At 45.7% G+C, this 24,029-nt stretch overlaps 2 protein-coding genes across 4 annotated transcripts in view; one reads left to right on the top strand and one right to left on the bottom strand.

The window, feature by feature from the left end:
* Positions 1 to 1,123, top strand: part of HVCN1 (hydrogen voltage gated channel 1) — a 30,149-nt gene extending 29,026 nt beyond the window's left edge. For all 3 annotated transcript variants that reach the window (XM_083454339.1, XM_083454337.1, XM_083454338.1), the window contains exon 6: positions 794 to 1,123. In XM_083454339.1, the coding sequence (XP_083310465.1) occupies positions 794 to 859 (66 nt within the window). In that variant the 3' untranslated portion in view covers positions 860 to 1,123. The remainder of the gene's footprint in view (positions 1 to 793) is intronic.
* Positions 1,034 to 18,839, bottom strand: TCTN1 (tectonic family member 1). The gene is made up of 14 exons (XM_083453445.1): positions 18,317 to 18,839; positions 16,599 to 16,719; positions 13,337 to 13,467; positions 12,669 to 12,838; positions 12,291 to 12,378; positions 11,340 to 11,494; positions 11,076 to 11,096; positions 10,125 to 10,250; positions 7,718 to 7,843; positions 6,752 to 6,834; positions 5,595 to 5,735; positions 3,655 to 3,808; positions 3,261 to 3,386; positions 1,034 to 2,126 (listed from the first exon to the last, which is right to left on the bottom strand). The coding sequence occupies exons 1-14, from the start codon at positions 18,672 to 18,674 to the stop codon at positions 1,983 to 1,985; spliced, it is 1,944 nt and encodes a 647-aa protein (XP_083309571.1). The 5' UTR covers positions 18,675 to 18,839; the 3' UTR covers positions 1,034 to 1,982.
* Positions 18,840 to 24,029: the final 5,190 nt, after the last annotated feature.

Genomic DNA, 24,029 nt, shown 5'->3' with positions numbered 1-24,029 from the left:
GTTCCCCATCACTGATGTATGCCTTTTGAGAGGTGAGAACATCAAGAGCCCCTCTAAGCTGATGCTCCCCCTGCTGTCTCTCAAGCTTTGCTTCTGTGCTCCAGGCTCCCTTAGCTGTCTAAACAGGCGTTTGGGTTCACGATGGGTAAGTGCTCTTGAACAAATCACCGTATATTAAGAAGTGGAGAGTCAGGTGGATCTTGCAATGTGCTCCCACTGACTGGAGCAAGTAGAGGGACCCCGTGACGCTCAATATGTTGCTGGATCAGAGCTGCCATCACCCCTGGCTGCTGGCCACCCTACTGAGAAATTGGTGCTCTCCAGAGAGTCTTGGGCTCCCAAGGTCCCATCCCTGGAGTTGAGAGAGGGCAGCTAGCACATGGACCCAATGCATGTTCACACGTGTCTGCCTTTTGTGGGGGTTTCATGGAGTAGCCAGTGAGAATCCGCCACTCCTGACTGGGGCAGAATAAGCTGGCTGCCTCTTTGTGCTGCAGAGGATTAGTGGGTGATGCAAGCAATCAAAGGCTGTATGTAATTTGTTCTACATTACAGCGCACAAGCTCCAAAGATGTGCAGGTTATTCCTAGGATGTGATTTATGCTGAGTGTTCACCTAGGTAGGTTTTCCATTTAGCCTTCTGAAAAGCTGTTTGAGAGGCTGTTGCGAAGTGATTAAGTTTTGACATTTTTTTCATCCTTGCTTCTTCCCGCACCTCAAAGCTGGGGGAATGTCCTCTAGTTCCCCATAAACAGTCTCCCAAACTGACCTCAGAATTACTCTTCTCCAACAGGAGCTGGAAATCGAAAGACTTAATGCTGTGTTGAAGCAACATGGACTTGTCGGCCAGTCCAGATAAGGTGCCATCCGAGGGCCCAACGGAGCCAGTGCCGCCACGGAGAAGCTAATTTTGTTTCCATACTGTACCATTTTGAACATACTCTTTTGTACATTCCCTTCCATGCCTAGAACAATATTCTATCCCCATTGCTTGTTAAGACTCAAGTGTTGGAAAAAAAAAAATCCACATATCTGAAAACCAATTATTACAATCTTTAATTGTACAGCTGTACAGTTTTTTAAAAATAGCAAAAATAATTTAATAAAAGTCAAATCTGTGAAACTGGTTGACATTGATTAGCTTCACAAAACTGCAAGTTACTACTGAAGTACCTAAAGAGGAAGGTGGATGGATGGCAGGTGAGTCAATGGCCTTTTCCCCCAAACTCCCCCCCCCCCCCAAATTCCTGGGTGTGCCTGACAGAGCAATTCCAATAGGAATAGAATAGAATAGAATAGAATAGAATAGAATAGAATAGAATAGAATAGAATAGAATAGAATAGCAATGTCTTACAATAAGCTGTTCCTACTTGCAGGACCATGGAAATGAATATAGGAACATGCAGTGGGCTTTGGAGAGTTAGTCGTTCTGAAGAATGGAAAGCATGGGGAAAACAAATTCAGAAGAAATATCAGGGTGTGTAGTACAATTCAAGTGTGTGTGTTGCGGGGGGGGGGGGGCAGTAGTGGTGGGAACTGGAGCTTCCCAGGAGAGGAGGAAGCAAAGTATAGCCATCTTGATTCACGGCTCCTTCCTTTACAATTCCCTGCAAAGATGGTTGACTGCCCACGTATTACAAGAGGAGGGGTGGAATGGCTCTGTCCTGGGGGTAAGCACAGCACAGGAGTTGAGCTGTACTCCACAAAACTTCCACTGCAGCGCATGATGGAAGGTGCATTTGCTAAAGGACCCCCCCCCTCACTGCTAAACAGGATTATGGAGGGGAGTTGCTGCTGTTGTCTCCTCTAGTCCAACCCTGCCACGGCTTATTTGGGGCTCCTTTCCCCATATACACGCTTTTCAGACATGCAGCCAGTCAATATTTTGGAGGGATCTTTGATCCCAGTGGAAGAGTGGTTTGAAACCTGGTTCCCTCTCGCTTTGAGAAAAGGAAGGAAGAAGCAGCAGCTCACGCTGCGGCTAAACAAATGGGAAGAAAAAGTCAAAGGGCAAGTTGGCTTCGATGGTTGGTCGTGCTTTGTAACCCGGCTCAGCAGGCGCAGAGACGTCAACAAAAGTAGCAGAGCTGAAGATCTGGATTGTTTGTTCGCTTCCTGAGTCAACCTGCAAGAGACAGGCAGATGAGAAAAGTTTCACTTCATAGAATGAATCATGCAGAACAGGTCAAATGCTGAGCTCCAAAATAAAAGAGGTTGTTGTGTCAGTGTTAGCTGGCAGAATATATATGATAAGGAGCCAAGGTCAGGAGAGCTTTAAGATCAGGACTGTGCTTGTTTAGAGCACCAACTCAGTACAAAAACATTTCCTTTCCAGCTATTGTGGGGTTTAGCAGCAGCTCGTTTCAGAACTGAAAGGAAGACACAACAGGCATGCTGGAGAGATAAAATGCAAGAAACACAGGGCTCCTGCTGAAAATGGCAACTCTGCATCTTGTTGGCCCTGCTCCTTGTTAATATGTAGTACAATCTACCCTGAGTCCTGATGTCATTATACTGCATGCCCCACCTCCAGCGCCACACCACTGGCTGCTCTGAGGGTACATGGTCATGGGGGAATCAGACAGGGCATGGGCACCAGCGGGCAAAGCAAGCTGTACCACGGGGAGAGAGGGGCAGTGGTTGCTTGCAGCAGCAGTCCCGTGCTGCTTGTTCAATCACATTTATTCTCCTGCTTTACCAACATAAAAGCTCAAGGCACCTAATGAAAGAAACACGCAATGCAAAGAGGCCCAAACAGGCTAGTGGAAGTGTCTCTCCCGTGCCGAATGGTTGGCTGGCTGACTTCTGAAGTGCAAGGGTGGGGAGGGGGCAGCTGGGGAAAAGAGGCCGCTGAGAAGGACCTCTCTCTTTCCCCTCCCTCTCTTTCTTTTTCCATTCCACCCGTTTTTCTGAGAGTCCCTTCCTCCCTCTTTCCACTTTAGCCACAAGGAACTTGCAGGGTTCCAGCCACCGCCACAGCTAAAAAGGACGGCTGCTTAGCAGGTCCTCCTACAGAACCCCAGGAGTCCATAAAGCTTCCTTCTAAGCATACTGGGGCGAGAACTTCAATGCCACCTTTAGAGCGGAAGCATGAACAGAACCTTCAATGTGCCAAGATTTCCCTTTGAGTGGGAAAAGCCAGTTTCATTAGCCCGACATCTGTCTCATACACAGACATGGAACCTTGCAAATGTGAAAGCCAATTTAGTTAAAAATACATGCGAGGAGCTCCCTTCTATCACAGGAGATCGCCACCCACCTGGGGCAAGGCGGCTGTCATTACCGTTGCCGTGAGACTCACGATTTTCGCCTGGGGGTTAACTAAGGAGCCATATTTAGTCCATTTCACTTCTATCTGAAATGACACGGGAATTTCGCAGGTGCTCTGAAAAAGGAGACAGACGTTTTGTTAGCTACAAGGCATCATTGGCAAAAAAAGAGAGAAATTCAGGCTCGTTCCAACTGCCTGAAATGGATCCACATCCCCACTTACGCTACTGAAGACCCTCCTGGATTTCAGCTGTTACATTTCCCCAGATAAAGACAGAACTTAAAATGCAGTTGAGTCAGCTGAAGAAGTTAGAGAGCCAAAAGTAGTAAAATTACCTGATGGCTACCCATATTGACTTAGGGCAGGGTGGACACACTCTTACCGCTTCGGTGACGTTGTTAGAAATTTGCAGCCAGTCCAGTTCATTCTGGGGCAGAGAATCTCCAAAAGAGGCCACGTAGTCTGGGAAGTTTTGACCCCTCAGCACACTCAGGAGCGCTGGGGCCAAGAGCCTGCAGTCCGCATCCTTGGTAATTCTTTCAGAAAAGAAATTTCTGTGTCAACAGTGCTGGACAGCAACCAACTAATGAACCACTCGTCAAGAGCAGCACTTAAAGGCTACCTGTGAAGCAGTCTAACCACGCCATTCCCATACAGTGGTGCTTCGCAAGACGAAATTAATCCGTTCTGCGAGTCTCTTCATCTAGCGGTTTTTTCGTCTTGCGAAGCAACCCTATTAGCGGATTAGCGCTATTAGCGGCTATTAAAGGCTTAAGGGGTTAGCGGATTAGCTGCTAAAAGGCTATTAGCAGCTTAGCACCTTAGAAAAAGGGGATGGGGAGCGGAAAAAAACCTCAAGAATCGCAAGACATTTTCGTCTTGCGAAGCAAGCCCATAGAGAAATTCGTCCTGCGAAGCACCTCTGAAAACGGAAAACCCTTTCATCTAGCGTGTTTTCCATCTTGCGAGGCATTCGTCTTGCGGGGCACCACTGTATTTGGCTATTCTAATCAATGTGACGGTGCTACTGGCAATGTAAGGCGGGGTTGTATATTTGGGGGGGGGGGAGAGAAAGAAAACCACTTACACCATTCCCATTCCTCCATTTTGTCTACCTGAGTCAAAAGGTGAGTTTCATTTATTTCAAAGAAGTTAGCATGAACGCAAAGAGGGGGTCTGCAGTCAGTAAACTGGCAATTGCCCTAACAGTAGAAATGCAACCTTGGCTGGCAACTCAGTTTTGCCAGAATGACTGAGCAGGGGGTGGCAAGTGCCTACCCCACAGGCCAGGGCTGACCAAATACATTTTGGTACCTGAAGCGAACCACAAAATGGCTCCCCCAAACACACCAGGGAAGAAGGGGTGATTGAAGATCTAGACCAGGAACAAGAGGCTGCTGAAGATGTGGCGTTGAGGGGGGTGCTGCTGCTGAGGAGGAGGCAGCAGATCTGGTCACCAAAGAGCATGCAGCTGTTGCTGCAATAGCAGCGGCGGGCAATGCATTCCTTGGCTACCCAATTTGCTGCCCCTGTGGATCCAGCCACCTGAGGCATTTGCTTTGCCTTGCCTCATGGGCCTGCCGGGCCTGTCCCTGGCGGGCTGGAAATCAGCTTTACAGCTACCATATCTGAAATTGTTACAGGAGAGATCTCTCTCTCTTTCTTTTAGAAATGCCCAAGCAAAGGGTATTGGAAGGGACAAAGCAGGAGGAGGGAGTAGTGTGTGTCAAGGAATTGTATTAGACCACATTTGCTGAAGCAAAGTCCCAAATTCAAGATGGAGGCACCCAAGGGGCATGGAACTCTGCCACTCCTCTAAGTGAGATGCCAGCATTTTCCTTGCAACCCAACATTGTGATGAACAATTTCTTAAGCATGGAAGTAAGAATAGGAATGGGATGCTGGTGGCGCTGTGGTCAAAACCACTGAGCCTTGGGCTTGCTGATCAAAAGGTTGGCAGTTCGAATCCCTTTGATGGGGTGAGCTCCTGTTGCTCAGTCTCAGCTCCTGCCAACCTTGCAGTTCGAAAGCACTCCAAAAAGTGCAAGTAGATTAATAGGTACCGCTCCGGCGGAAAGGTAAACGGTGTTTCTGTGTGCTGCTCTGGTTTCAGTGTTCCATTGCGTCAGAAGCAGCTTAGTTATGCTGGCCACATGACCCAGAAAAAAAGTCTGCGGACAAACGCCAGCTCCCTTGGCCTATAGAGGGAAATGAGCACCGTAACCCCAGAGTCATTCGTGACTGGACTTAACTGTCAGGGGTCCCTTTACCTTTTAAGCGTAGGAAATGGCATATGGCCTGTCGACTGGTTTCAGCCCTTACCGTAGTTGGCATCCAGACAGCATGCTGTACCCAAACAATACTGGGGTTCTGACTCCTTCCACAGCTAAGCAATCCTGAGCAGGTGTGCTCTTCATGAGGGTAAGCTGGCCAGCTTCATTTGTGCTCTGAACAATTCCAGATGTAAATTTAGAGTCAAAGGGAAACTGCACAACATCCAGAAACTGAAGGAGCGTCTCCACCCCCACCGTTCTGCCCGGACACTGAGGTCCAGCGCCGAGGGCCTTCTGGCGGTTCCCTCGCTGCGAGAAGCCAAGTTACAGGGAACCAGGCAGAGGGCCTTCTCGGTAGTGGCACCCGCCTTGTGGAACTTCCTCCCACCAGATGTCAAAGAGAAGAACAACTACCAAACTTTTAGAAGGCATCTGAAGGCAGCCCTGTTTAGGGAAGCTTTCAATGTTTAATAGGTTATTGTATTTTAGTGTTCTGCTGGAAGCCGCCCAGAGTGGCTGGGGAAATCCAGCCAGATGGGCGTGGTATAAATTATTATTATTATTATTAATCTCTGAACTGCCTTGTGAGAGGGCCATTCTTTGATCCTGGAGCTTTCTGTGCACAAAGCATGTGCCCTGCTATTGAGCTACTGACTGCCCCTTCCCCTAAAAGCCAGGTGCAAGAATGCAGAGGCGGCAGAAGAATCCCCTCCAGCCCTCTACCCACGCTGGACAGAGAGCCCAAGCCCCACCATGCCCAGCTAGCTCTCCAGCTTCTAAAAAGCTTGCCCAAACCCAAGCATCACCCACAAAATGACGTGGCTTCTTCCAGCTCCGTGAGTTCAGAAAAGCAAATCAGGCAAAACCAAAAGCAAAACCCTCGGCCATTATCCCACTAAAACTCCCAAAACCAAAACAGCCAAGATAATTGGCAATGCTCTGTTGTGTGTGCTGGAGTAAGACGGTAAATTCTGTGCTGACAGTCTGGCACCAGTTTCCAGGAGAAAATTTAGAAATTGCTAATTTCATAGTATTCTTTCCCATATGGGACTACTGTCTTCAGTTCAGGATTGAACAACTTAAAATTTCTCAGAGAAATAATCCGGAACTGATTCAGCCTTGAAAGAAATGAGCGCTATGAAATGTAACTTTTTCCCAGGCAGGGACAGTTCTGCAGAGCTGTGATAAGTCATGAAAAAAGGATATCCAGCAGTCCGAAATCCAGCTTTTATTGGTAGGCCAACAACATAACCAGGGCTTCCGCTGAGACGAATAGGTTGAGTTTCTTGCTATGTGAAGAGGGGACATAAAATACAATACCACTTAATTTTCCATTAACCATTTATGACAAAGCAGCTAATATGAAAAATCTCCTTCAGGATTATAGATAAATTGAATTAGTGTTTTCTAAGCAGTAAACCATTTGAATAATGGAGCTCATGTTATTATTACATTGTTGCTTCAGGTACATGCAGAAGATACACAGGTAGAAATGATTTTCAGAACCTATGCTTTGAAGGAAAACAGGAACACACTGAGCGACTGAAATCCTTGTTTTTTTAAGACAGCTGTGCCCCGCCCCACCACCAGCTCTAAAATATTGTTACAAACCAGCTTCCCACAAAGTTATTAAAAATATTTTGGGAAGCTGCAGCCCAAAGGTTTATCTGCCAAGACTGGAAAAAGTCAGAGCATCTGTCAATAGAGGCTTGGGTTAATAAGAATCTGGGACATTGCTTGCCTGATTAAACCAAGATGATTAAATTAACGAATTTAATAAGGGCCAGAGAAGGAAGATATCAAGAAAACGGATTTGTTGAGAAGTGGAGTTTATTTATTAGATACTGGGGAAAGTGTAAGATGTAATCAAAACCTATACACAATGTTGGGTGAAATACAGACTGAGCTATTATAAAGTTTGTTAAGTTCTGTAAGATAAAAAAACTAGAATGATCATATGATCATCAGGGCTAACATATTAGGAGGTGATTATGGATGTTTAGACAAATTAATGTGCAAAATTAACCAGAGGAGACATAGATTGGTTATTGTATGGGACGAATGCAGCCACAGTAATTGAATTTGTGTTATATTATAATATTGTGTAACCTTTTTAAACTTTTGTTTTGTTAAATCTTTTTGGATCTTAAAAATAATAATTTGGGAAATTACCTGAATGAAACGGATCTCAAAGGACTGCAATACAAAACGGGCCATCATGTTAATGGTCCCCAGGATCAAAGATACACCCGCACTGGCAATTTCACCTGCCTCTGTGAAGGTAATAAGGTAACTTGCCTGAAAAACAAAAAACAAATCCAGCTTAACTAACAGGAAGGTCCACAGCTCTTTATCATTTACTAAGGGCTGCCACCTCTGCCCACTTCACTCCCCAACCATACCAATCCCCCAAACCATGCCCCCACTCCCCTTACAGCAGGGGTCAGCAAACCTTTTCAGCAGGGGGCCGGTCCACCGTCCCTCAGACCATGTGGGGGGCCAGACTATTTTGGGGGGGAGGGAATGAACGAATTTCTATGCCCCACAAATAACCCAGAGATGCATTTTAAATTAAAGCACACATTCTACTCATGTAAAAACATGCTGATTCCCAGACCATCCGCGGGCCAGATTTGGAAGGCGATTGAGCTGGATCCGGCTCCTAGGCCTTAGTTTGCCTACCCATGCCTTACAGATTACCCAAATCACACTCTCTCTGTTGTCCTCCTCTTGTTCCTGCCCCCCCCCCATGTCATACTGCCCACCTCACACTGACAACACCATTTAGGAGGGTGAGGAGAAGGGAAACAAAGGGCAGCAACAGGAGACCAGGACATTTGCTGGGGAGCTGCCGCAACCGGCCCTGACTTCCTCAGCTGTTTGCCAGGAGTCCCCTCCTGCCTCCATGCCCTTCTTCCTCAGCCTCCAATGCTGCTGAAGCCAAAAAGGTGGCGTCAGTGTGAGGTGGGGAGCTCCACCAGCCTGTCACAGCTGCTCCCGCTAGCCTGGGCTGCCCACCTGTTCGCTTGCCTGCCCATGTCTCTCTCCTCTTCAATGCTGCTGTTCTGTTGTCACACAGTAGTTTGCAGCACCATCATTCAGCAGCTACACAAACTGCGGTATGGCGACATCCTTACATTTTTATTATATGTAACAAGGTAAGATATCCGAGATGGAAAAGCTTTTTTCAGACCAAGGGCCACACTGCCATCTGGGCAACCTTCCAGGGGAAGGCACAGGCCACCAGTTGGCAAGGCCAGAGATTCAAGAGAGCAAAGCGACAAATGCAAATGTTACTTTTGTTCAGCAGGCTAGTTTCTCTCCGCTCCATCCAGGAAATCAGGTCAAAGACACATTCCAGTCAGGAAAAACACACAAGGGTATAAAGTAGGGCTGGTAAGAGGTGTGGCCTGGGTAGAGTACCCAGGGCCACATGGAGAGGTGCCCTGGGCATACATTTCACCTCATCGTGTAACAGAAGCAAAATACAGGTCCTTGTCCCATACAATCCAAATATTGATGTGGAACCCAGAAGGAGAAAGATGGCTGCTCGCTGAAATTTCTGCCTTATATTCTAACGGTTGCATTATTGTGATGTTGATTTTACGTACTGTTTTGCTTTTATGCTGCTATTTTATAGTTGCAAGCAGTACTGAATTCCTGTTTGAAAATATGAGGGATAGGAGTTTTTTTAAGAAAGCAAAGTAGGGCAGGGTAACAAGGGATGAAAACCAAGCAAACTCAGTTCCACGTGGTTATTAGGCTTTTTCCACAGCTGAGTTGAAAGTGCTTCACCATGAGGTAGGATTTTAGAATGGGCTTGATGGTTTATATTATGTTCTTAACTGTTACTATTGTTCATCCAGTGTTGTTATCAGCTGCCTTGGGCATAATCCAGTAGGGAAATGCAGCATGAATGAATGAAGGCACTGTCTGCGTTTCCTGGGAGAACTCTCCAGAGCAGCCTTTGCAGAGTCTGCTCTAGACGTAACAGAGAGTCCTTTGGTTTCTGATCCTTTGAGCAAAATGGGTCCAGCAGAACCAGCTCTTCACACCTCCTGGCAAAGTGTCTGCTATTTTATGTTCATAACTGGAAATCTAGAGGGCAGGGGGAGTTAAGCAGCTATATTTCAATGCAAGTTAGAAGGGTTGACCAAAAGGTAAGGAATAGAACAGACCACCTGTCTGCATGGCCCAGCTTTTTATTTTGATGAAGTTTGTTTACAGTTCTACATGTCACCTGGTTTCCAGAATGGAGTACAGTGGTACCTCGGGTTACATATGCTTCAGGTTTCATATGCTTCAGGTTACATACGCTTCAGGTTACAGACTCCAGTAACCCAGAAATAGTGCTTCAGGTTAAGAACTTTGCTTCAGGATGAGAACAGAAATTGTGCTCCAGCGGCACGGCAGCAGCAGGAGGCCCCATTAGCTAAAGTGGTCTTCAGGTTAAGAACAGTTTCAGGTTAAGAATGGACCTCCAGAACGAATTAAGTACTTAACCCGAGGTACCACTGTACAAGCCTCTTCTCCTGTCTTTTCAAGAAATGCTGAGTTTAAATGCTAACTGCACACTTACCTCCAGGACCACGTTACTGCATGACTGACCATTCAATATGGGGAGAATCAGAGCATCAGTGTTCTTCAGACGCGTGCGCAGCCCCTCCGGACTCTGCACGGTTATGGACTGGATGGTGATATTGACCTGTAAAAATACAACGGAGCAGCCTCAACAAATCCAGCTGCTGCAACCTTGCACACAAACCAGGCAAAGAGAACTTGGCACATTCACTAAGCTTCTCAGGGCTTTACCCTCTGAAAATTACAATATTTGCATGGCTGAGAAACTGACGCGCAGAGCTTCCGTGGGAGAAAGCTTGGAAAGCTCTGATGTACAGGAAGGAAAGAAAACAAATCCAAAAATGTGGAAGGGAAGAAAAATACATGCAAAACCTTAGGAACATTTAGAGGAGTAAGTAGAGCAGGGAAGGCTTGAGCGCTTTTTATCCAAGAAGATTTAAGCCAGCACTCCCCTCCCTGGTGACCCTTCCCTTGGAAAAGGACAGGGGCGAGGAGGAGGAGGAGGAAGAGACTTGGATGTCACTACTTGAAGCTACACTCCTCCTCTCTGTGATGGCCCTCCTCTTCAGAGAGATCAGCATGGGGAGATAGTAATCATCATTTTACAAAGGCTCTCAGGGCACTTTTAAACAGCAACCCTCCCACCAGCCCAGCGTGCACTTTGCTAGCACCTTCCTCCAGAAAAGACCAGGAGGGGGTGTTGAATGCAATTGTGAAAAGGAAAGGGGAGGAGAAGCCTTGTGGCTCCAGGTTTTTGGCCCAGCCAGCCAACAATTGTAGACCCCTCACCACTGGTATGGCGGCTGACTCAGAGCCCCACTTAACTGGAAGGTCAATTCAGAGGCAATTAAGCCTTGATTGTAGCATCAGTGTAGTAAGAGACTATATCCCATACAAAGCGCCCACATATAAACAGCAAATCTCTCAAACAGAATAAAGAGACACTTACCACGAGGCTTGACTCTGGTGCCTAGCGGGAATAATAAAGAAGAAGCGTTTTAGACACAGCTGCATTAGCTTTTGCAAAAGTGACAAGCGATTAAGCCTCCATCCCAGAATCCTCCACTAATGAAATTCAATTCTTGTTAGAGAACTGGGGGTCCTGCAAACATAAGTTATAGCTGCCGCTACAAATGGTGCTTACTTTTATTTCTGAATAAAAAACAAATACATGTGCAATCCTGATTTCCTACCCCGCCCCTCAGGTTGCTACATGCAAAATTCCACCCTCTGGCTGGTTCCCAAAATAATCACCTACAGTCAAAACACTAGAACTGGTGTAGAACTGCATGCTGAGGCCTGGCAGGGTGGTGCACACATCTCCCGTGATCATCGTGTTGCATTTCACTGCCTGGTTCACAAGAAACCCTGGAGAAACCACAAAATACAAGAGAAGTGCCAAAAATATTTTTTCAGGCTGCAGTGGTACCTCGCAAGACGAATGCTTCGGAAGACGAAAAACTCGCAAGACGAAAGAGTTTTTCGTTTTCTGAGTTGCTTCGCAAGACGGATTTCCCTATGGGCTTGCTTCGCAAGACAAAACGTCTTGCGCCTTTTTTTTAAAACCGCCAATGCATTCCTATGGGAAACCGTCAATACACAGTGGTGCTTCGCAAGACGAAAAAACTCGCAGAACGAATTAATTTCGTCTTGCGAGGCACCACTGTACTAATAAATCCAACTGCACATCAGGGGTCAAACAAAACCACTAAAACGTTTTGCCAGCGGGCAGGGAGCTTTTTATTTAGACATGCTGGCCTGTAAGTACGGTATGTTGCGATGGGCACAGAGTAATTGCTCTCCTGGTTTTACTGATGTTTAACCTGTCTTGCTTTTATGCTTTTTACTTGACATTTCACTGCAATTTAATTCATTATACCGCAGAATAATAACAACAGCAGCAGCAACACTTATTAAGCAATATGATATATTAGTAGTGGTAATAATGATATTATTTGTTGTGAAACAACCTGTGACCTTCGGACGAAGGGCAGAATACAAATTTAATAAATAATAAATAAAAAATACTTTTAGCTGCCTTGAGCGCCATCTGGTGGAAAGGCAGATTACATATTTACAAAATTAAGCAATATTTGTTGTTGTTCAGATAAAGCCCAAACAGCAGGGTAGAAAGAGCAAAGAAGGACAACACATAATCTCTGACCTGCAGGGTTGCCGTGGGTACACCAGGCGAGGAAGAGAGGAGCAGGGAGACTTAGAAACCCATCTGATGTCTGTATGGGATCGTTATACTGTCAAGAAAAAACACAGGCGGTTTTATTTTGAACTATAACCACCTCCCTTCCCAGCTGGTAATGCTAAGAACCTTGGGACATTAAGGATATGGTGGCTGAGTTTGCTTGCTTTCCCCATTCCCTCCACATCGCTTTTACTCAGATGCTGTGTCTTTTTAGACTGAAAGCCTAAAAAGAAACTGTGCTATTTTCATTCATATGGGAGCCACTCTGAAAGTCTGGCTAAAGAGCTTTCTTTGAATAAATAATTAACAAAACGGGTGTACACATGCACCTCCCCATTTTACCTTGTACTTGCTGGTACTGTTTGTACTTGTAGACTGCCGGGTGTCCAACTCATCCACCAGTGCAAGGTTGCTTTCAATACCAAAGGTATTGTCGCCAAATTCTTGAAGCAACCTATCAAAATTGTGCATAGTAGGTATTTCTGGGGCTTGGAACGATAAGGCAGCTTTGTCTGGGGGTGGGTAGAGAAGAAAAAGCGCTTCAATGCTTTCTGTAAGGCTACCTTTGAAGGATTTGTATCTTGAAAGGCAGGATGTAATAAAATAACTGGGATAAATTATAGGGGCAAAAATATAAAACAGTAAAATAACATTGCCATAATACACAGAGGCAACTAAAGACAAACGGAGCAGACTAAGCAAGAGCCAACTATACACTTTAAAGTGTCTTGAAGGAAGTTCTGACACACTGCGACAAAATGACTGTATTGCTGGCAAAGGAATTCCACAGAGAAAGTATGAAGTTGGAGATTAGTGAGTGGCACATTGTATGTCTCCCTTTCATCCTCTCTCCACCGTGTGTGTGTGTGTGTGTGTGTGTGCATGCACACACGCATGCGCGCGCACACACACAACAGGCTTCTTCTTTCTCTCTTCATCTCAACCCTCAACACAAGGCCTTTGAAGAATCAACCAGACAAGAGGTTCATGCCCAACTTGGCTCTACTTACTGTTGGTGGACTGAATACAGAAAATGCTGGGGTTGACCTTGTCGCCTAATTGAAAGATCCTCTCTGGAGGATGCGCTGTTGGATCTATTGAATAGAGAGCTTCTTGCTGCCTGCAGAGATGCCTGTCACCTCTGCAGGGGAAACAAACATAAAAAATAAAGCTAAAAAACCAAACAAACCTCTTTTCACATGACATCCTTATAACACAGGGCAGGAGCAGCCCACGGAATGCTTCTGGCACCTGACATGACACTGCAGCAACCACATGCTCACCACTCCAGCCTCAGACACTAAAAACAAGGCATATAAATTATAAAGATAATTTATTACAAATGATTCTGGGGAAAGGGTCTAAAACAGCTAGAGACCCTTACTGATGTCATGCAACAATATCAAATCATGCAAAGGAGATTAACAAGGAATATTAGATACTGTTCAATAGATTTTCAAGCTGCAACCTTCCTTTGGAGTGATATTATTTGTTTATAGATGTATATTCCTTTTTAGCCCTATGAAAATAAAACTGTTAAAAGTAATGAATGCTTTCCTGTATGAGACAATGGAAAGCTTTGTATTTACTAGAAGTGTAAATGCGCAACCACCTCTGAACAGCAGCAGAAGCCAAACTGGAACAAACTGTAGGGACCTTAATTGTCTCTGTGGAGAATTTCTGGTCCCCTTTTTTCTGCAGGTGTGTGAAGAGAGGGCGGAGGCGGTTTCACCCCAGCATCTCATGGGGCCTGGGCCAATGCAGCTTGTTCCTCCCTCCACTTTTCAACATCATATTGAGATGTTTGGCTGGGGATACATTGCAATGTTGAAAAGCTGATATCGCCCAGCCCTACTCTGCTGAGGGCTAGATTCAAATCCTGGCTCAGTCACATAGGCTTGAGTGAATCTCACCTGATATATGTGATTACTGCTATGACCAATGAGAATGGAGCTGAGAGCACATTATAGATCAGCTCCCCTGAAGCAGCTTCACCTGCAACCTCTATCATTCGTTTAAAGCTTAAGTTTCTAATTTTTCCTTAGTTCCAACTTGTATTTATTGTTAATAAGTGATTATCGGTAAGAAGAATGTCAATGCAAGGACGTGTTTGCGTACAGTGCCTGACATTTTAGCAGCACTTTCTAGAGGGAACAGCACAGAACATAAACACATGTGATTTGCCTCTCTAGTGGCAAGGCCACATTTCTTTTCATAACCGAAAATTCATCTAAAATTCAATACACTTTTGCTTTGCTGTCTCTAAGAGCTCTGAAAGTACCTGAACGTGGGTGGCAATCAGCAATGTGGGCCAGAACAATGGCAAGCATCAATCCCAGTGATGGGGTGATTCATTTCCCACAGAGCTGGAAATAAGCCCTCACAGTGAGATTGGGCTGATGTATAGAGAAGGGAATAGTTTGATAAGGGTGGCCTTTTGTCCCCAGAATTCACAGTTATTTCAAGCAATCTTCTTCTTTTAAAAAAAAAAGTGAACAAAACCGGTGTTTCAAGCCCTGAATGCTGCAATAAAAACTCGCTGGCATATTTGTATTCAACAAAAATGCCACCAACCAGCCTGGCTTTATTTGGTTGTCTCATTCACAACATACAAAAATACCAGAGGCATAAACAGCTGTTAAGAGGAAAGCAGCTAGATTGCCTAGAGAAAGAAAACCAGAGCAAAGCTCCCCATGCATAATATGTGGTGCTTTAATAAGACAGAGCGGGGGCAGCAGTGGGACATGAATAGCACATGCTGTATACGTAAATGCATCCTTACAAAAGATCCCTCGATGGGTAGAGAATTATCCTTCCGGTATGGAGATATGAAAAGCATTGCAACACTTCTTTTTAATTAATTCTGGGATATCAAAGCCAGGAATTTTGTGCTGGGTTTTGTGCAATTGATCACATATCAGAAATGCACAACTCGGCATATTCAGAGAACATCATCTTACATTTGGCACCTTACAGTGAGTTTGTGGCTTTAACACCTGCAAGGCTAGCTTGGAAAACTGTGGGTAATGGTCAGCAACATCCCAGAAGTCAGAAAGGGGTTGAGAGGGCAAGATAGTTCCTTTCTTGGCTAGTAGAAGTTTGGCAACATTAATGTATGTGAGCAAATTCAACTCTACTTGCTCAGTTTCTCCAATTCTACTCCTCTTAGCCAATAGCCTGGATTGCCTTCTAGTGAAAAATGGCTTTCCCTTTGCAACAAAGCCCTGTTAATAAATAGGTAAAGGTAAAGGTACCCCTGCCCGTACGGGCCAGTCTTGACAGACTCTAGGGTTGTGCGCCCATCTCACTTAAGAGGCCGGGGGCCAGCGCTGTCCGGAGACACTTCCGGGTCATGTGGCCAGCGTGACATCGCTGCTCTGGCGAGCCAGAGCCGCACACGGAAATGCCGTTTACCTTCCCGCTAGTAAGCGGTCCCTATTTATCTACTTGGACCCGGGAGTGCTTTCGAACTGCTAGGTTGGCAGGTGCTGGGACCGAACAACGGGAGCGCACTCCGCCGCGGGGATTCGAACCGCCAACCTTTCGATCGGCAAGCCCTAGGCGCTGAGGCTCTTACCCACAGCGCCACCCGCGTACCTGTTAATAAATACCCCAGGGGGAAAAAGCTTTCTTCTGATTTAAATATTTTTTACTCTGCTCTTCAGCTGAAAAAGGCCCCAGAGATTTTTTTAAAGAAAACGAGAAAAATATTTCAGCCCAACAGATATACAAAATCCTTAATGTATTTTCTGTCTCAAGCACCATTTCTTAATATCTAAACTACACCAAAAGTATTTTATATGAATACTATTAAAATAAAAGTTCCTGAATGGAAAGCCGGGGGGGGGGGAGTTAATTCAAACATGCAGCTTCTTTCTCTTATGGGGCTGTACCACCTCAGAATACTCAGAGAGACACATCTCCATTTCAAAACCACTCTGTATATGGAACGCTCATCCATCAGAGAGACTGATCTGCTGACCTTCACATTCATGCACATTCTGATGTGGGGAAGCTTCCCGAAAAATTACCTCTCCCCAAGTATTTTGGGGTGGTACAGTGCTACAAGCCATGTTCAAAGCTGCATATTTGAACCAGCTCGTCTTTCCATTCCGCTCAGAAGCTGCACTGCACTGGGTTTACAGACTGGATTTTAGGTAGACATATAGATATTCTGAGATTGTACTGCAGCACAGACCCTTTTTGAACTTATGAATCTGTTCAAAGGTGCATCTTTATATTTCAAGCCATGACACATGCGCAAGCACTTACGTGACAACAGGAACTGAACACATAGTGAAGAGGCTGAAATCTGCAGCAGTGCATATGGGGTCACAGCAACAATTTACATCACACTGGTCCACCAGGAGGTCACAGACACACAACTCGGCCACTGAAAACAAACAGGTTTTGACAAATAGTACTGAATGTTAAACCTGGGGGGGGGGGGAGGAACTCCCTCTTCCAGACGCAATACTGGATACGGCCCAACTTTTTTCTTCTATTATATACAGAGCCACAAAACCAGAAGGCTTAAAGAAGACTTGCTTTCATGTATAGTCTCTCTAAGTCTTCTCCATATTCATGCAGCTTACTGTGTGCATTTTAATACTAGTAATTTGCGTTTATATGAATGTACAATAAGGGGGCAGAAATACTGAAATGGGGATACTGAAATAGGGTCACACTTAAATAAATGAACTTGACCTAATTATGACTTAGCTGGCTGCATCCCCGTTGTTTAAAATATTTAATGCTTTTGGTTTCCAATGGGCTTGCTTTTTGGTATCTAATTTTAAAACAGCTCTGCATAATCTGCTGTGCTGCTCATCCGCACTGAGAGGAGCCCCCCCCCCCCCCAGCAAACCAAAATGTCCACCTGGTTCTTCATCCTTCAATCCGTGGCAGAGAGCAGCCAGCTGCATGCACCTGCAGGAGGTACCTGCTGCCGCATGTCCCTTCAACACCTATCAAAATGCTGAGAGATGCAACTTCCAAGCAGCAGGGGCTGAACTTGTGCAATACACATGTATAAGAAATTAGCAAAGATCTATCATAAAAGTGATCTACGCTGGAAATGTAAAGAAAAGGAGGGTACCTTTTATCATATGTGGTGGACTTGCCCCAAGGTGAAAGACTTCTGGGAGAAGATTTATAATGAATTGAAAAAAATGTTGAAATACACATTTATTAAGAAACCAGAGGCCTTTCTTCTAAACAGGTTTAGAATTGCCCAAGAAAGATGTTAAACTGTTTTTGTATGCCACAACCGCAGCAAGAATTTTGTTAGCTAAGAATTGGATAACACAAAAAGTCCCTATAGTGGAGGAATGGCAGATGAAGAGGATGGATTTTTCGGAGCTAGCCGACCTGACTGGAAGAGTCTGGGACCAGGAGGAGGAGGAGTACCAGAAGGAATGGATAAAATTCAAAGACTATTTAGTTAAATATGTTAAGATAATTTAATTGGAAAAACTTGCAAATACCAGATAGGTCATGTTAGAGATTAATATGTTTAAAGTTAAAATAGAAAGAAAAAAAGATGTTAAGTGATTAAGTTAATTTTATGAGAAAATTGGTTTTGGAAAACTGTTATAATGATATACACTGAAATTCAACAAGGGGAATTCGAGGAAGTCACTTAACCATGTTACTAAGATTGGTTTAAATACAGTTGAAATTTATGTTTGTTTAAAATTTTTTGGAAAATTGATTTTAAAAAATTGAAAAAAATACACGTGTATACGAACATCAGAACTGCACCACTGACGGGGCCAGAAGTCCGCACTGCTCAGCATCCTACTTTGAACAGCGACTAGGACGGAGACCTCCAGGAAACGGGGCACGTAGAGACGCCCCTCTGTCGAGCCTGCGCTGCGGTTCCGAGGTAGACTCCCCCTGTATCTGGAGGCTCCATTTAGCCGCCGGGCCTACCGCCTCGTCCCTTTTCTACCCTCCCCACATCGCTCATGGCGGGGCTGGGGGCTCACCGTCGGTCACAGGCGCGGGCCACGGACCAGGTCGGGGAGTCGTTCCGGGGTCCGGCAGCTCCGAAGGGACGGGCACCCCCGCCGCGTCTGTCGGACTGGGCTCACTGCTGGCGGGGCCCGGGTCGGAGGTCCACGCAGGGCTGCTGGCGGGGCCCGGACTAGGGGAGGCCTGGCTGGGACTAGGGGTCGGGTAAGGCGGGGTACCCGCTGTCGGCGCCCCCGACGTGGCCTCATCCCAGCCGGTCGGGGGCTCCGAGGTGGCCGCGCTCGTTGGCGCTTCCGTGGAGGAGGAGAGCGGCAGTAGAAGGCAGGCCGCGAGGAGCCCCGGAAAGAACCGCAGCGGCGACCCGGGGCCCATCCCGCCTCCCCGTGAGGCCGCCGCGGCCTAGGCAACGGCGGACGCCCGCCGGTCGGTAGCTATGGAGACGGCGCAAGGCACGACGGGAGCCTCGCCAAATCCCGCAGCAGACTCGAAGCCGCCGGCGGCTCCCGCAATCGCTTCGTGTAGAACAGCGCCGACCCCGAGGCATCATGGGAAGGAAATACAAGCATGGCGCTGTTGCTGTGGCAACGACCTTGAGGCCCAATGTTGTTGTTGTTTAGTCGTTTAGTCGTGTCCGACTCTTCGTGACCCCCTGGACCAGAGCACGCCAGGCCCTCCTGTCTTCCACTGCCTCCCGCAGTTTGGTCCAACTCATGCTGGTAACTTCGAGAACACTGTCCAACCATCTCATCCTCTGTCGTCCCCTTCTCCTTGTGCCCTCCATCTTTCCCAACATCAGGGTCTTTTCCAGGGAGTCTTCTCTTCTCATGAGGTGGCCAAAGTATTGGAGCCTCAGCTTCACGATCTGTCCTTCCAGTGAGCACTCCGGGCTGATTTCCTTAAGAATGGATGCGTTTGATCTTCTTGCAGTCCATGGGACTCTCAAGAGTTTCCTCCAGCACCAGAATTCAAAAGCATCAATCCTTCGGCGATCAGCCTTCTTTATGGTCCAGCTCTCACTTCCATGCATCACTACTGGGAAAACCATAGCTTTAACTATACGGACCTTTGTTGGCAAGGTGATGTCTCTGCTTTTTAAGATGCTGTCTAGGTTTGTCATTGCTTTTCTCCCAAGAAGCAGGCGTCTTTTAATTTCGTGGCTGCTGTCACTATCTGCAGTGATCATGGAGCCCAAGAAAGGAAAATCTCTCACTGCCTCCATTTCTTCCCCTTCTATTTGCCAGGAGGTGATGGGCCCAGTGGCCATGATCTTCATAAGGCCCAATAGTAGGCCCAATTGCAGGTCCAAATGCCAACAGCGACTTTTCCAGGCTGAAAAGGGATGGCGGTATTTGCAGCAGTCTGCACGCCAATTGCATTGCTCAAAGTGCCCCCTTGCTCCCCTTTTGCAAGAGCGGAAGCAGGCCAAGTGCTTCCAGCCGTTGACCTTGACCCTAAGCACCCCAATACACGCAGTTAGACTGAACTTTAATTTTCCAATCCAACCATTCTGCTCTTACGGTCAGAAAGTTCTTCCTGATGCTTAGCTGGAATCCCCTTTTGTGTTACTTGAAGCCAATGGTTCAGGTCCTTGGTCCAGGTCAGGAGAAAACAAGCTTACTACATCTTCCATGGGGCAGCACTTTAGGTATTTGAAGATGACTATCATATCTCATTCTCCTCTTCTCAAGGCAAAACATACCCAACTCCCTCAACCGTTCTAATAAGGCTTGGTTTCAGACCCTTGATCATATTGGTCACCCTCCTGTGCACCCATTCCAGCTTGCCAATATCCTTACATTGTGGTTCCCAGAACTGGGTACGGTTTTCCAGATGTTGTCTGACCAAGCAGAAGAGAGTGGTACAATTACTTCTCTTGACCTTGATGCAGCCTAGAATAGCGTTAGATTTTTGTGATGTTGCATAACATGGTTTGACTCATGTTACGCTTGTGGTCTTTTAATGTTGACTAGACCCTTAAATCCTTTTTACATGTACTTCTGGCAAGCTAGGTGTCCCCCATCTTATATTGGTACATCTGGTTCTTCCTGCCTAAGTGCAGAACCTTACAACCGTCCCTATTGAAATTCATTTTGTCAGTTTGAGCCCAGTTCTCCAATTTGTTAAGACCATTTTGAATCCCGATTCTGTCTTCTGCGGCATTAACTACCCTTCCCAGTTTGGTGTCATTTGCAAAGTTGATGTGCACCCTCTCACTTCCTTCATCCAAGTCTTTTATAAATATACGACAGGCCTGGGATAGAGCCCAGTGGCACTCCACTTTTCACTTTTTCCCAGGATGATGAGGAACCATCAGTGAGCACTTTAAGTCAGTCAACCAGTTACAAATCGACCTGTTACCCTATCTAGCCCACATTTTACCAGCTTTTTCCACAAGAATATCATGGGGGACTTTGTCAAAAGCCTTACTGAAATCAAGATAAACTATGTCCACAGCATTCCCCTGGTCCACCAAACCTATAATTCTATCAAAAAGGGAAATGAGATCTGTGTGGCATGACATATTTTTGAGAAACCCATGCTGGGTCTTAGCAATCAAAGCATCCTTTTCTAAGTGCTGACAGACTGTTGAATTATCTGTTCCAGGATCTTTCCTGGTCCTAGAACCAGGAAAATTCACTGGTTAGTAGTTGCCTGGGTCTTTTCCCCTTTTAAAGATGGGGAAAATATTTGCCTGCCTCCATTCTGTAGGGACCTCACCTGTTTTCCAAGGATTCTCAGAGATTAAAGACAGAGGCTCTTGGATTACATCCACAGACTCCTTTAGTAATCTTGGGTGCAGTTCATCAGGTCCTGGAGATTTGAATTCATTTAAAGTAGCTAGGTATTCCCTTACTACCTCCTTTCCTATCATTCTCTGTCTGATGCCGGCGGTGTGCAGGAAATGTGAGTTTCTACAAACTGAGCCTATAGAAACTTCTTTTTATGATTATGGAAGAAATTCATTATACCCCTGCAGATGGCTTCCTTCCTGCTCCACCTCACTGATCAAGTTTCCCCCCCATTATAAATGATCAGCCACTTCAGTATCTGAGCAGCAGAGGGCACGCTGGAGTATGTTTTGTTCATTCATAGGAGACTTCAAATAACATCTAAATAGCAAAACTTCCAGTTTATAGTTAATTCTGTTTGCGTGAGAGTATAATATTTTCCAGAAGTCCCAAGCTGGCAGAGGACAGCAGTGTGAGCTGATTATTACTCATACTGCCCATTGCCAGTGTGACTCACACCCGACCTAACCCAAGAAGGATCGCTCTTCAATGGTACAAGTCTTTTCTCTCTGTTGAAACTGTTGGCCACTTTCTGATACAACATCATGTGTCTAACACAGGGGTAGGCAACCTAAGGCCCAGGAGCCGGATGCGGCCCAATCGCCTTCTCAATCCGGCCTGGGGATGGTCCGGGAACCAGCATGTTTTTACATGAGTAGAATGTGTCCTTTTATTTAAAATGCATCTCTGGGTTATTTGTGGGGCCTGCCTGGTGTTTTTACATGAGTAGAATGTGTGCTTTTATTTAAAATGCATCTCTGGATTATTTGTGGGGCCTGCCTGGTGTTTTTACATGAGTAGAATGTGTGCTTTTATTTAAAATGCATCTCTGGGTTCTTGCACTCTTCAAAAGGAGTGCAAGATAATTGCACCTAAGCAACGGCAACCACAGTGATCAAGGGGATGAAGGAATTCCCTCTACAAGGACAGCCTGCAGCATCTTGAGACTTTTTAGTTTAGAGAAAAGGTGACCAAGAGTGACATAGTTCAGGGATATAAAATAATAGTTTTTTTCTCCTTCTCTCATAACACTAGAACTTGTATAGGCCAGAGATCATTAGCTTTTTTGCATCCCGAGAGTCGCCTTTTCTTCTATGAACAATCTTCAAGGGGGTTGCCCATTGGCAAGGCAGCGGCCAGAGGTAGAAATGGACAAAGCAGCAACTGGAAAGTTTACCACTGGGAAGTAGTCTAGTTTCAACACAAACACACAACTCTGTTCTCTATCCAGGCAAGCAGGAAGCATTATCAAATTTCAAGGGTGCACTCCAGCTTGGCAAAAGTGCTCAAGGAAACTGCAAAGCATATCTGGCGAAGGGTGTGACCTGGGGAAAGAGGGTGTCTAGGGAGTGCCCCAATGGCCAGATAGAGCACCCTGGAGAGAAACATGTGGCCCCTGGGTCCCCAGCCCTGATATACACTATAAGCTTCTAGGGGCAGGGTCCTGTCCCACTTCTGCTGCAAAGTGCACATGCATTGATGGCAAATGTATAAACAAACTGTGATGTTCCCTTGAAAAACAAACTAGTCTAAAATGTTCTTTAAAAGTCCCAAATTGGCACCAACAGGAGATCAAAGTTCATCTCCTTGGTGACTGTGCGTGAGCTGAATCCTCCCCACTCAAAGTCCACATGCCCTTTCTACCCAATCAATTTAAATTGCAAAACAAAGTCTTGCTGGGAATTTAACTCAAATGAGCCATGCAGAGTAAGAAAAGTGATATCATTATTTTTTAAGATTCCTAGCAGCTGAACAGTAGCCCCTTGGGAAATCAGAAGGGGGCCTGACATTGAACACAACCCCTGACTCCTCCTTGGGATTTGGGTTTAAGAAACGGAACCTGCCATGCCAGCGGAATACTCTGCAAAGAAGGATCAAACCTCTGCCAAAGCATTTTTTATTTAATTAAAATAGAACGTTTGGTGCAAAACAAGTTTATTCATGGCAGCTATAACTAGCTTGTATGTGTGCCTGTGTGATTAAAACAAACATACTCATCTAAGATGAAAACTGTACGCATCCCCCCTCCATGCGCTTAGGATCCTTCACTGTACAGTTTTACCTAGATTTAATTCCATGGACACTTTATTATTCACGATTTTAGCTCCTACGAAAGCCACAGGCAAAATGTTGGCAATTGAAAAGGCAAGGGTATTTTGCACTGGTACCATGCTGATAATGTCTTCCATTATATCCCCCAAACATTCTCCTTCAATTAAAATGAACAAATAAATTGTTGAAGGATGCTCAGAAGAGTCTGCATGAGGTTGACAAAGAGAGTGGAAGTTCTCCTGATTCCTAAACTGTCTCTGTCCCTTTGATCTCTGTGCTGAGTTGCACTTTGAAGTCAAACTGATCTGCATTAAGTGGCATCCTCTTTCACTTCTACATCTCCTCTCACGTTTTCTCTGAATCTCGAGTGGCAATGTCATCTTGGAGAACAAAGGGGTAAGCATGGCTTCTGTAGCAGGAACCCCCCCCCATCATTCAGTTTGTACAAACTTCACACACACTCACACTCACACACTACATAGGCTACACTTCTGTTATAAATTCATAGAAAATCAACCATACATCGGATTTGCACTGTTCCACTTTTATTTTACTCCATGAAGGAAAGACTACAAAATGGGGAAGGTTTGATGCAGGGCGCCATAATTCCTTCACCATACCAGCACATCCACAGGAGCCCTGCCCAGTTGCTATGCCAACCCTGATGATCCCAGACAGAAGACAATCAAGATCACAAAGAACTTGCATATGGGAGTGGATTCAGCAAAGGACAATGATCAGATCTTCCCTCAGGGGGCAGGAAACTGCGACTACCTTTTGTCTTCAGAAAATGACTCATGGGGAGAGGTAGAAGGGAACCAGCAAGGTGACAGGACACTCAGGTTACCACCACAACTCCTCCCTCAACCCCTCCTTTCTGTAATGT

Source organism: Podarcis tiliguerta, assembly GCF_965153285.1.
Source record: "Podarcis tiliguerta genome assembly, chromosome: 8".
NCBI classification, from domain to species: domain Eukaryota; kingdom Metazoa; phylum Chordata; class Lepidosauria; order Squamata; family Lacertidae; genus Podarcis; species Podarcis tiliguerta.
The sequence above is the reverse complement of the archived record's forward strand: the minus strand, read 5'-3'. Positions and strand labels throughout refer to the sequence as shown.

What these genes read in the sequence shown, in the direction of transcription:
- TCTN1 (XM_083453445.1), bottom strand. Translation starts at nt 18,674, where the DNA reads ATGGGCCCCGGGTCGCCGCTGCGGTTCTTTCCGGGGCTCCTCGCGGCC. An exon ending in GCAGTAACGTGGTCCTGGAG is followed by an intron (nt 7,844 to 10,124) that starts GTAAGTGTGCAG and finishes TTTGTTTTTCAG; the next exon opens with GCAAGTTACCTTATTACCTT. An exon ending in TGACAGCCGCCTTGCCCCAG is followed by an intron (nt 2,127 to 3,260) that starts GTGGGTGGCGAT and finishes TGTCTCTTGCAG; the next exon opens with GTTGACTCAGGAAGCGAACA.